The sequence below is a fragment of the Tetranychus urticae genome, chromosome 2, assembly GCF_039701765.1.
Source record: "Tetranychus urticae isolate SD_2017Ah chromosome 2, NJAU_TeUrti_SD_1.0, whole genome shotgun sequence".
Taxonomy (NCBI): Eukaryota; Metazoa; Arthropoda; class Arachnida; order Trombidiformes; family Tetranychidae; genus Tetranychus; species Tetranychus urticae.
The window spans coordinates 26,207,207-26,221,241 of NC_142959.1; the positions used below are offsets into that span (position 1 = coordinate 26,207,207).

At 30.4% G+C, this 14,035-nt stretch overlaps 1 protein-coding gene across 1 annotated transcript; it reads right to left on the reverse strand.

The window, feature by feature from the left end:
• LOC107360750 (growth/differentiation factor 8) lies at window positions 1-13,456 on the reverse strand. Its single transcript, XM_015927472.3, has 4 exons — window positions 12,275-13,456; window positions 2,984-3,219; window positions 2,208-2,393; window positions 1-1,054 (listed from the first exon to the last, which is right to left on the reverse strand). The coding sequence occupies exons 1-4, from the start codon at window positions 12,870-12,872 to the stop codon at window positions 671-673; spliced, it is 1,404 nt and encodes a 467-aa protein (XP_015782958.1). The 5' UTR covers window positions 12,873-13,456; the 3' UTR covers window positions 1-670.
• Window positions 13,457-14,035: the final 579 nt, after the last annotated feature.

Genomic DNA, 14,035 nt, shown 5'->3' on the forward strand with positions numbered 1-14,035 from the left:
TTTTATCTGAAGTTGATTTATTAATTGAAAGAAAGAGGGCAATCAAATTAGGTAGAGATGGAAAAAGAAATAAAAAAAATTGAACGCTAGTTATTTAAACTGGGCTTGGCGCAGTTGGTTCCACTAGACGTGAGATTTTATATCCAATCAACGGAATTGATTTTGGTGAATCTTGTTTTGAGGCCAAGAAATAGGAAAGCCAGGAAAGGACAGAAACAAAAACGATGGATAAGGATACTGATAAAAGGCAATGGACCACTGTTTGAGCACCTAATGGAAAGATGTGAACAAAAGTAACGAGGATAGGAAACAAAAGCATAGGAAAAAGGGGTTAAGAAGACAATTAACATGCTGCTAAGCTACAGAATTTCATTCACAGGCTTGTGTACATTTCTAGTCCAATTTTATTTAATGTGATTCAATATTCAATATTTTATCTAGAATTGATTGGCTGTTTATGGCTGTGATTTTTTTTCTCAGTTTGTTTTGAACAAAATACTGAGATGAATGAGTTTTTTTTGTTAATATTTTTTGTAATGTTAGTTTTTTGTGATTTTTTTTATTTATTTCTTCTTTCTTTGTTAAATTTCTTGTTAATTGGTTTCTAATTAATTGTCATTGATCCAAGTCTCATTATCCTTGTAATGTGAACAATCGTCAGGTCATTTGGCTAAGCACATCCACACCTTTCAGCTTTCATCCCTTTTAAGGTACCAAGGATAATTTGATTGTTATCATCATAGTAGAGCATCGATATGGAGCTCATTTTTCGTGGAGTACAACATGGCCCGGTTGACATCGATGGATTGGCTTGTTGGACAAGATGAGCATGGTTATTGTCTTGGAGAAACATGTATGGACATTCACCGGAACAAAAGTTAGCCTCATATCGTTTAGGTGCTATAATCCAATCCCAACCAAACTCTTCAAAATCAACAGTCAATGGATGCAGACAACAATTGATCTCTTTCGAGCCCTCCTCACATCGAAGTCCAGTTTCACGACGAACCCTATTGGCTTTCCTAGTTGTGGTCGATAATTCAATGAAAGTCCGCTGTTGAAAGCAAGAAACAAATTCAAACATTAATAACAGAACTACAAGAAAATGAAAGATTGGGTTAAAGACCAATTGATATTGGATGCAAACTGGTAATCAAATTGCTGCTGATGACAAAAATTAGTAACTGAAGCTCATTTCTTGGCTAACATTACAATGCGTTTTCTGCTCGTGGATATGGAAAAGGTTGAAACTTGTTCGACTTCTTATATGACAAACTCCTCCATTTCATCCTGAAACACTTGCATATTTGAATTGATAAATTAATGTGGATAAAAATTTACACCAATGATAATTATATACACAGATCCTTAATCTTGATCAGGAAGAGAAATGAAAGTCTATGAAATAATAATAATAGAGTGTGAAATTTAAGGGTTGTGTATATTTCATTTCCATTGCATAGTGAATGATCGCAATAAAATTAGCAAAGGTGTTAGCCAAGTATTTCAATTAATTAATCATGTTACATTACAGTTACCATGAAATTATCACCAAATTACATAAATAATTTGGTGATAATAACCTAACCATAATTATCATAATCATCATTAGTATATTAAACTTGCTTTCTTAAATGTTGCTGTTGAACCAAAACAAATTAAAGCAAAAGCTAAAAACCATTTCAAGTGATTGTAAATAGGAAAAAAAAGAAACTGGAAAAAGTAAAAAACAATTTACAAAATCAAATAATTAACAAACTATAAAACGTTAACAATAATTTTAATGGGTTAAGGAATAGTTAGAGTTGGAATGTTGCTCAGGAATGAACAAAGCAATGATAATGAAGACAATATTAAACTGATATTGTTGGCAATGTAAATTTTAATGTAAGGTTAAAAAATAGATGAACATGAAAAAGGAATCGAGAAACATTTGGAACAAAATCAAAATTGGAAATCTAGTGAAACCTGATAGAGCAAACTGGATCTTCAAGATGCCTGATGGAACAGATAATGAGAAAAGTAAGTGACCGAAAGAAGAAGAAGAAGAAAAGATGATGATGATGATGGAATGAGTAAAAAAAGAAGAAAAGTTGAAGAAAATAAAAAAAACAAAGAAATGTTTCAACCGAATCTTAACCTTTTCTAGAGCAAAGTCAATGATGAATGTTAATGATGATTGAAAAAAGCCTTTAGCAATCAATTACCTGGGAATGATTTTCACCATCATATGGACTGGTTACATGAAGACTGCGTCCTCTTTCATCGTAAGCATGGATAACCAGGCCAAAATTACCGTTAGAGTTTCTAAACCTTTCCGTAACCAAGCGTCTTATATCTAATGTAACCCAGCGTCCTTTGCGTCCATCGAGAACCAATTTTTTTGAACGTATCTAGAGACAAATCACATTATCAATGAAACAACTTTAACAGCAATTAAAGGTCATATGAAAAGTAATCGATTCACGGTCAATACCCAATACACTTGCCATTAATACTCATCTTTTTTCTTGTTTTGTTTTTTCATTTTCATTTCTCATTCTTTTTGCTCTTTTTTCCAACTTCTTCATCTTATTGATGATTATCATGAAGACGAGTGAAAAGGGGTGAATGAAAGAATAAGATGATCATTCTGATGATAATGATGATGATGTTGATGAGCAAAAAGAAGAAGAGAAATGGGAAACATTTTGTTAACCATTTGACATTAATTTGTATCATAACTTATACTTAAATTGATGATCACTATTAGTTAATTTATCATTAGATTTGTTTTTTTTCTTCGTTATTTTGACTTTTCTCAACATTTACCAAAATCCTAATCATTTGTCACATTTCAATCTTAACCATTAATCAGTTGGACCGAGAAAAAGATTTAAAGTTGAATGAAATGTTCATTTGAAATATTGGGTTCGATATTTTTTAAGGACTTTTAGGTTAATTGATTTGAAAAGTTGAATCGATTGTCGAGTGATTTACTTACATTGAGAAGTGAAACTGGTTCACGAGACTTTCGCACCTCGTAAACAACTACAGTTACATTAATGGGTCTAGAGAGGTCATAATGTCCAGATGAATCTGATGATCCGGTTCCTGGTGATCGTTTGGGTTGAATAAAAGCCCAAAGATGAGCACTGGCAAGATGAGCATTAACAACGTTGGGCGAAAACTTGAAATACTGGCTTTTAATGCCCTTAAGAAAACTCCAATTCTCCGGAGCTGAAATGATTATCAATGATAACAAAAAAAGAGAAACAAATTCACATTAATTAAGGTTCAAGAAAAAAATGAAACATTTCCAGGGAAAAGAAACAAAACAACAAAATTGAAATGAAAGGTTTGGGAAAAGTCAAAACATGAAATTCAGAGTTTATTTACAGGGAATGAAGAGTTACCAGGAAGCAACACGGAAGGTGATTTTGCTATTGATAAACATGATTATCATCATAATGATTAACATGATGAACATGATGAAAGGAGAGGAAAAAAGATAAATTTTCACATTTTCTTATTTTTGCCTTTTCTTTTTTTCTTTGCGACCTTTTTAGGACTCATTTCAACGGCAACATCATTAACAGATTTGATATTGAAATTTGCAATTTAATCAGACAAAACCTTTTGGGAGGTTAATCATGTTTGGTGAATCATGGAGTGAGGATAATCAGGAAACAGAGTTGACTATTTAACTTATTCATGATTTCATCCTTTTTATAACCATTTGTTTGTTACAATTTATAGTTAATTTACAATCTGTAAGCCTACGTAAATGATTAACAAATGAAACTCATGTAACTTGATCATGGGATTGATAATTACAATTTCAATGGAACCAAAATTTCGATGAAATTTTATTTTTTTTTTGCATTTTCTTTGCCCATTAAAATGATTATCAATTTGTGTCCCTTAACATCTATTTTTACAAGATAATGGTTCATCTTCAGCTGTGGCCAGTAAAGGTCATTGGTCAGGTTTAAGTTGCTGCTAACTTTACAATCATTACTCAATCGGACTGGGAGTGAATTCCTATTATTGATGATAATACATCAATGGTTACACCTAAAATGATAATTAACTTGAAAATTCAACTTGTAATTTTGTCGCTGTTCAACTAGTTTTGCTTGATTTGGTGTAAATGAATTAATGGTTGCAAAATTTGTTACCTGACTTTCAAACACACAATTAATTGCTTAAACAAATTACAATTAAAAAAAAAGTATTTTGTTGCTTAATGTTGAATCAATTAACCCTTTTTTGTTGAAACAGCCATTCACATCTTAATTAATACAAGATTATTTTGGGCTTGAGAATTGAAATGAAAATTGAATCAAATGAATAAATTGTAATCTATTAATAGAGTTTGAAGGTTGCTTTCAACTATTTAAATTACCGGAGAACAGCAAAAATAGAGTTTAGTTGGTAAAGGTATGAATGAGTAAAGGTATTCAATGAGTTTGAAACTGTCATAGATTTTGGTTAAAGATTCAAAGTTACATTTTTAATGGTTTCAGTAATCATTATGTTAATCATGAAAAGGGTGAAGAGGATCAACATCATCTGATCTCAATGATACTGACAGGTTAAAGCTTCATTCATATCTTTCTTTTTTATTCAACTTTTTTTCTTGATTTGTTTTGAATAAAAAAAAACAAGCAAAATAATGATAAAATGTTACAATGTTATTGAAAAGGTAAAGATTAAGGTAATGATGAAGTAATTGATGAATAGGAGTGAAGCTGGTCAATACTATCAATAACAAGTGTAAGTTGAAAAGCAAACCAACTTGTAAATCAATGAATCAATCAATCAACTGAAGGAATTCAAGGTACGCTCATGTGATTAGGAGAAGATGAAGATCATAAGGATGAAGATGATAATGCTCTGAATATCATGGTGTATAACCAACCCACTTGAAGGACGAAATAATGAACATGGCGATCGTCATCTTTTTTTACTTTTTGACACACGAAACAAGGATGGCGAAAGATGAATAACAAGGAATTCCCAGATCAATTTGTGTAACTATGTATCAATATTGATGGGTTGAGTGTTCATTTTGTTCACCCATGAAGGTTTGCTGGTGAAGAGAGAAAATTTATGAATGAAATGTTGAAATGGAAAAGTTATTGTAACTCTTTTTTCATTCAAATAAAAACATTTCTTTTTCTCTCAATTTGATCAGATTCTTTGGGCTTGGGATGATGACGGGGATTGAGGTGATGATGAGCTGTCCTTGGAAAGTGAAAATGTGATGAAAAGAGTGATGATGAAAGGGTTGTAAATGAATTAGCGAACATTATCCTTCAATCAAACAATTTTGCAATTTTGTTGCAATTTATTGGTTGAATGTCCTATCAATTTGTTGTTGTTATTGTTAATGCCATCAATAACTTTTGTCCTTTTTGTTTGCGCTTAACCAGTTCAATTATGAATAGTTAATTTCTAGCGCTTAATTCCTGCTGATTTAACTTTCAAAAGGCTTGGTTTATCATTTGTAATCATTAAAACATCTTTTTTTTTATTGCTAATCAGTGATGCAGTTTGGTAAAGCGAGTCAAGCTAAAATTGTGATTAACATTGAACATCAAGTTCAATGATTGTCCTATTCAAGGTTATCATTATTTATAACAAATAATAAAAAAGGTAATAAGTAATACATTGAATCAATTTGATGCTATAAAAACATGGATAATATTTTTATTATGGTAAAACTAATCACAATTAAAGTTTAATACGTGTTTCACGCTTCTTTAGTCAACATTAATCAACAAATCAACAAGTCAAGTTAACTAACTTCGAGTCACAGTTTTTATAAACCATAAAATTTTGGTTTCATTGGATCAGAAAGACTGATCAACTAAAAACCGAACAAATCTGAAAAAATTGATGCCAAATTATCAAATCTATTTTTCTTAGATTTGTTTCTTGATGCTAACTGTCGCTTTTAAATTTGTTGTTAAACTGTTTGATTACCGTGTTCCTGACATATTAGCGCTTATAAGCGAATGCTATTCACTTCGCTATTTTATCTTTTCGAGCGCACATAGGCTTTGAAATAATTTGTCAAGACCCATGTAGGTAAGCTTGATAATGCTCGAATACGCTTATGCCGATTGTATGCACTTTTCATCATTTTGAGCCAAGGTTTCATGAACTTCTTTGAAGTTCAAATTATTGATCAAGCGCGTTTATATTAAGTAAAAACTTTTCGAGAAATCGGTTTTTTAGTGGCGTCTAAGCGCATAGTTTATAGCGCTATCGAGTGAGAAAAGCGCTTTGCTAATGTGTCAGAAACACGATAAATTGTGTTTAGTATATTTTGTGCTTTCAAAACTTGTACCTGTGATGAATTTGCTTAAAGTAACCTTTGCTTGAAAAAGCTCATTTTTCTAGCTTTTGCACTTTCAGTTGATGATTAGTTTGAAATTGTTCAAGAATTGATTTGCTTTTCAATGGTTTTAAATGGTCAAGTTGGGAACACTTGTTTAACCTTTCAATTAACCTTTTGCTTCTGCCAACTTTAAACCCTGAAAACCCTTTCAATTGTTACACTTTATTGGTAAAAAAAGGTTAATCTAATCATTTCATTTGTATCAGTTACTAACCAAATGAATACAATTTTATGGTTCAATTGGATTCATCTTCATAAACTCAACAACAACTCTTCAATTTATCACTTTCTCTCTCAATGATACGGTGAAACACTTTCTTCATCTATCATCATTCTGATCATAATTTGAACCTCCGCTTTAATCATTGTTTTTAATCATAATGGTTTGTTCAATTGTGCTGAATCAGCAATCAGTCTGTCTTGGGGAACAAGAAAAAAAATAACAATTCTGGTTAATTAAGTATTGGATAACAGTTGATTGCAAGCAAAACTGTATTCACAACGAATACTTATATCGGATTAACTTGATAATAATTCAAGTGTATGAGTCTACAAGTTTAATATCAATAAAAATAACTCATCAACTAACTACTTGTTAAACCACTATGTTGAAGGTAACCAGCATTTCATCGCATGCTTAAATTGTTATACAAACTGAATCTGTTTAAATTGGTTAACTCAACAATTAACCAAGTCCAGTCAAAAGACAGAACCTGAAGAAAGAATCAAAATTAAAATGAAAATAGGAAAAGCCATTGAAAGCAATGGAAAGTCGAGACGAAATTTTGTTTTGAAAATTAAAAAAAGTGTTGAGATTAGATTGGTCTAAATCAGTTAAACGACATCTCGAAGTGAGATAAAACACTCGGTCTTCGCCCTCGACTATAACTTGCAGTGATTTAACTGTTAGTTAACAATCAATGAGAAAAATGAAAGAAGCAATTTACAACGAAAGTAAATGTTGAAATGCTCAATTATGTGACAATGTAACGAAAGAGTTGAAATTGAATTTTGGGTTAATTGAAAGAGTTACAAGTTAATCGTTGAATGAATTGAAAATACAATGTTAATTACAATGATTGGGTAAATGCTTCCGCTTTTTGTCTCTTATTTTGTAGATATATTTTCATTGATAATCAAATTTACGTGAACAAACTAATTTACTTCCGCCTTATTAATGCAAATACCTAATCTTTTAACCAATTTAACCTTTGATTTATACTTTTTTTACCTGGGATTTAACTGTTCAAGTGATGATCAAAAGTTGGGATCAAAGTTAGGCTCAAAGTGATGATGCAAGGAAACCTTAACAAGAAGCAAAAAAATGTTAAATGCAAGTTGATTGAACAGTAAATGAGATTTCCATCTCTTTTGAGATGCTTTTTGCTTGTTTCCCTTTGAACAAGTTGATAATCAATGTTAGACAAAACCTATTCTTAACTCTTTTCTCCTTCAAATCCCATAAAAATTTGAAACATTTACAAGTATTTCTCTGCTGTAAGTTGATCGTAAATCAAGATCAATGAACATAATTATTCTTGTTTTTTGTAGCTCATGAAAGTTTCAGTTTGACGATAGTTTGTGAAAAAGTAAGATTGAAAGTGAAATGAGTTGATGAATTTTGAGTAAAAATTTCAATTTTTACTTCTTTACCTTTCAACTTTTTACCTTTAATTGCCAAAAATAGTTGACGGAAAAATAAATCAAACTTTTCTCTATTCAAATTTTGCTGTTAAACATTAACATTGAAATCCTAATGACAATTACAATTTGGTTTCACAAAACTCTGCTAAATGTAGCCAACAAAATCTGGTTTGCTCTCGTCTTTAAGATTAATTGTTTCTTGTATCAACATTAAGATTCAATGATGATTAACAGTCATCATTAATAATCATTATTCATCTTAAACAGTCAAAATTGGGCTCTTTTCAGAGTTCTTGTACAAGGTTATCAATAGTCCAAGATAATGATGAACAATTATCATGTAACATCATTGATTTACATACCATTGAACAGCACAATTTAAAGGCTATTAATAACAATCAATTAATTGTTAGACATAATGAAAAGGCAAATGGAAACCAAGCAACCAGAACAAACAAACAAACCCAAATCAGCTGACCAAAGCACCGGTTAAAAATGAGGTTGCAATACATTTATAAAGCTAAAAATGGTCTTCTCTTTCATTTTGTTACCAGATTTTATTAAAAGATATTATCATCTTGGATATGAAAGGATAGCCAAAAACTTCATCTTTCATCTTCCCCTTTATCATCCCATAATCTAATTTATATACATTAGCATCTCTCACCTTCATAATCCTTTGATAACTTTCAAATTGAAACCTTTTTCTCTTCCCTCTTCAGCAAAAGGTTTGTTCAACCTTTCAACATTTTAACCGGAGCCACTCAATGATAAGTAAAGTAAAGAGAGAGAAAGAGTTAGAAAGAGGTCTTAATTGCGAAACTGGATTACTGTTAACTGATTATCAAAATGATGCAGATGAGATGATGAGATGGATCTAGAACAAAAAGTGATCATCTTATCTCATGTGATTGTCTATCATGTTTTAATCAAGACTGTTACTCTTGCTGCTATTAATATTATCATCATCAGTTTGTTTCGAAACATCTCGAAAGATATTGAAACATCATAAACCAAGGCTAGTTATTTGATACAACAAAAGTCACAATGCAAATACAATCAAAGACAGTAAACACAAATCACAATCTTAGAGTTGATTAAAGTTACTGAGCCAAATTTCAATCGACAACAAGACGACTGAAAACACACATTTGAAACCTTCACATAACCTTAGACAGATACAGTCAAAAGTCGTCCCTTCATCTGACCTTACAATGCAAATCAATTTTGATTCAATCTCAACCTTTCCAAGTCAAAATTCAAATCTTATCAACAGATTTTAGACAATTTTGTTCATCAAAAAGTCTATTTTGAAAATAAAATTTCATCAAAATGATGATGAAAAACTCGAAAATCTGTAAATACTTTAACCTGAAATGAAACCATGAAACATTATCTTGTGAATAAACAATTGCTTGAAAGCCAAAGTATAAATAATATTAAGAAAAGTGGATAACAAGAAATTTCATCAACATTATCAATAATATTAACATAATAATATCGGTAATTTCATGATATTTTTGTCCTTTTTTTTATAAACTGACAAACAAAAATTCATTTCTCAGAAACAAATCATTTTTGTTGCTGTAAAATAATATCATGAATTTGCAGTTCAATTTACTAATTTGTTGCCTGCTCATCTTCATCTTCCCATTGCTATTACTTCATAATCTCACATCTAATCTCGTCTCTTTATTTTGTGATTGCATCCTTGGTGAAACTCAACTCTTCACTTTGATTATTATTTACAATGAAACAATGACAATGACATTTAATTCAGTGTATATTAATAGTAACAATCAGAACGATATTGTTTTATCCTGTTAAACATGATAGCAAAAATGTATTACATTGTAACAAAATGTTACCTAAAATTGTTTCACCCAAATCCAATTTGGTTACAATCAAAATATTGTTTACCGGTTAACATAAAAAATAATATTTAAATACATTTTATACTTTATCTGTGTGCAGGCGGACAGTTAATTTAAATACTAATCATTGTATTAAATAACATTTGAATCACATTACATTGTCATCAAATTATAAATTCAAAATTTTGTTTTTTACTTTTCCGGTTAAAAAAACCAGAGAAAAAAAATGAACCGAAAAAAAACTCAACTTCAACTCTTCTTGACCATCAAAAGACTCAATGGATGACCTCAATTATTGACTATAATTGTTCAATATATCAAAGGGTTTCCCTGATAATGATATTTATGATTCATTGTTATTGACTATCATTAAAACATTGTCAAAAATTGGAAGCAAAAATACATAAAAACTCGGGTTTTTGGGTTAGGTTTTTATATTTGTTCAAAAGTAAAGATTTATTACAATTCAAATTAACCAGTTTTTTTACCCACAACAACAATATCATCTAAATATGTCCCACTCGATAAATCATGATAATTATATAAAATTATTAAATGGTATCAAATTAAATGCTGTAAAACAATGATAGACATAATAATGGTTTAACCTTTTCAACTCTCTCTGGTAATAATGAACCAGTTTTTGGGTTACTCTCACTTTGTTTTTCAGGTCAAGTACATTTTTTGGTTAATCCCAACAATCGCAACAATGCTAACAATCCTAATTACAATTAACAATAAAGAAAAAGTACAATAATTGTTGCTATAAACCGCAGGCAATTACAATGATCAAAACCATAAATATCTCTCGGCTTAACCTAGATATTGACCAGCATTCAATAATTCATTTGTGAATATTATTTGATGAAGAAACTTTTTCCTCAACATATTTAGTTAAATCCATTCATTGACTTTGCGTTTTCAAATTTACCTTCAAGGCAAAGAAAAAACCTTTTTAATTGAACATTTTTCTGTGTGTGTGTGTGTTGAAATGAAAGGCAATAATAATGATAATTGACCGTTTAAAATCATTGACTTTCACTTGAATTGCAATGGAGTCAAAAACAAAGAAAAGGTAAATGTTATAAATTATTATCATTGTATTATTATTGTAAAAGCCAAGGAGAAAAGCTTATTGAATGATAATTGATTGCAAATGATTAATACTCCAATTGCAATTGCAATTGATTTGCTAAACATGAGACAAGTTTGCCAATTTTTTATTATCACTTTAATTATCATTATTGCCCTTCTTCATTGATATCCCAAAATGTAAATGTAAATATAAAAAGTTTAACATTGCTCTCGTTATTACCATTATTATCATCATTATTATTTTTTAAATCAGATGAGAAATGCAATAATTTTAATAATCATGAAAGGTGAATAAGACAAAAAGGTGAATTTTTGTTCCCTTTAACTTTATTATTAGCATTATTATTGCAACTTTTATGGTTTATCATTATCATTATTGACTAATATTTAGTTTATTATCGTTTTTCCAATGTTTGATTATCGATAACCTTTCTGGATAATTTTGTAAATAGTGTCAGTAAATTGGGTAAAATTTTGGTTCAACATTTTCACGCTTTTCACCAGTTTCTCCAGTTTAACATTTTGTTGCATTTTCATAGCAACACAGAAAGTTATCAATATTTTGTCCTCTTCTTTTTGGTTGTAATAAAAATATGATAAAAGGTTGACCTTGTCGACCGCAGGTCAGTGTAAGAAAAGGTTTGCAAGTCTTAAGAAATTATTGAAATAAAAAATGTTTTTTTTCCTCTTAGGAAGAGAAGAGAAGAAGAGGAAAGAAAGAAAAGGATATTCTTTTCATTCTTTTCTTTTTATCTTCTCAGTTGCTAAGGCTTCGTTTGACCTGGGCAAGCCGTTGACAGAGGTTAAAGGTTATCACTGAACTTTCTTCTTCTGGTTCACCTTTTTTCTTGACCTTTTTTTTCTTGAAATTTCCTTTGGTTTTCATTTTTTTCTGCCTTTTATTTTACATTTGCTTCTTTTCTTCTTCTCTTCTCTTCTTCTTCTTCTCTTTTTCTGATAAGATTTGGTAAAATTTGGTTGGCCCATCCTTCAATTTGCTTTTCAATGTAACAATCAAACAAAAATATGGCCTTGGTCGGTCAAACCTGTCAAAATTTTTGGCTAAAATTTGAACTGAAAAAGGACTGTTTAAGGAATGATTGAGGTGAAGAAGAAACCAAAATATTAAATTGAAAATTATATTTTTGCTGTTGCTTCTTTACTATTCATGGAACCAAATAACTCATTTTGGATGGCAAATTAAGGGTGATGATTAAGGGTAAATGATTGAGGGTCTAATTAAGTATTTAAAGAGTGAATGGGTTCAACTTACGTTTCATTGCAAAGCTAATTGCTTTATCTGTGTTTACGTAAAAATCTTCTGAATCGTCATCATAATCCTCGGAATTGGGGTAAGCTTGATCGGAGGACATTAATTCATCCTTTGAATACATTTCATGTAATCTTTTAGTATCATATTGAATTGTTGGGTCTGATGAGTGATAGGATGAAGGTGAAGAGAAAGTTGATAGTGAGGAAAGTGGTGATAACGGGATTGGTGAAGAGGCTATTATATCTTTTAATGGTGGTACTTCCAGATTGTCTCGGCGTGTAATGTTGGGTTCATTTTTAAAGCCAAGTTTATTCAATATCTGCCATTTGATGCTTCGGATGCGACGTTGTTTCGCATCGTCTAGTAACATGCAACTTGAACAGTTGCGTCCACGTGTAGGTGACAATGATTGCAATGATGAAGATACAGATGTTGAAGGTGAAAGTTGGGCTAAAGATGAAGCTGTTAATGAGTCTCTTTTATCGGGATAAATTTTTGAATGATTTTCACCATTTTGATGTTCAGTTAGGGATTGATGTGAACAAATTGTTAATATTAGGAACACAATTAACACGGTAAATGGTTGAGTTGTCACCATAATTTTGATGAAACAAAACGAAATCTCAAACGATTTCAAATTTTGTTTTTCATATATTTTCTTGTCTTCTAGTTGTATTTCAATCTAAATTTGACAATAATTTTATAATAATAAACATTAAGCTATATTGTAAGATATTAATTTACTCTTATTGCTAGATTGTTGACAGAAATTTGCTTGATTTTTGTAAAATTGTCATTGTTTTTGTTTGTTAAAATTGTTGATGAAAAAAGCAATTCTTATGACTGTTGTGATCGGTGGTTTTGTTCACTATTGTTGGTTTCAACTTTGGCCAGATTTGTTTTCATTGATTTGTTACAGAGAAAAAAAAACTTGAAGATTTTGGTTCAAAATTAATAATAAATTTGGACCAATCAAAGGTAAAAAATGATGTTTCTTTGAATATCACACTTGATCATTTTGCGGGTTCACTTTTTAATGGCAACTAATGGGAAGAAACGTTGAAAATAAATAAAATAAATAACATAACTGTTTCTAATAGGAACTGTTTAACTTTCGTTGATGAACTTGTATTAGCTATAGTTGACAGTCAACTCCGTAAGAGTGAGAATCTTTATGTTGTGTCGATTAAGTGATCGCAAAAGTTAAAAGCATCGCATTTAAAAAGTTATAAAAGATACAAAAACCAGTTTCGATTTCATCTCTTCTGCTCTTCATTTTTTCTCCATCTATCGGCCAACAAGTAAACTATCTAAATCTAGTTTCTTAAGTGAATTTGATGGTTGGATTTGCTTGTATTAGATGGCGACACTGTAAGGAAAAACGAAACCAGTTTTTGGTAAAATTTTTTGGTTTTTTTTTCGCAAAACTTTTAAATTGTTCCCGTTAAAAGTTGCCCTCACTTAATCGACACAACAGATTCTCACTCTCACGGAGTTGACTGTCAACTATAGCTAATACAAGTTCATCAACGAAAGTTAAACAGTTCCTATTAGAAACAGTTATGTTATTTATTTTATTTATTTTCAACGTTTCTTCCCATTAGTTGCCATTAAAAAGTGAACCCGCAAAATGATCAAGTGTGATATTCAAAGAAACATCATTTTTTACCTTTGATTGGTCGAAATTTATTATTAATTTTGAACCAAAATCTTCAAGTTTTTTTTCTCTGTAACAAATCAATGAAAACAAATCTGGCCAAA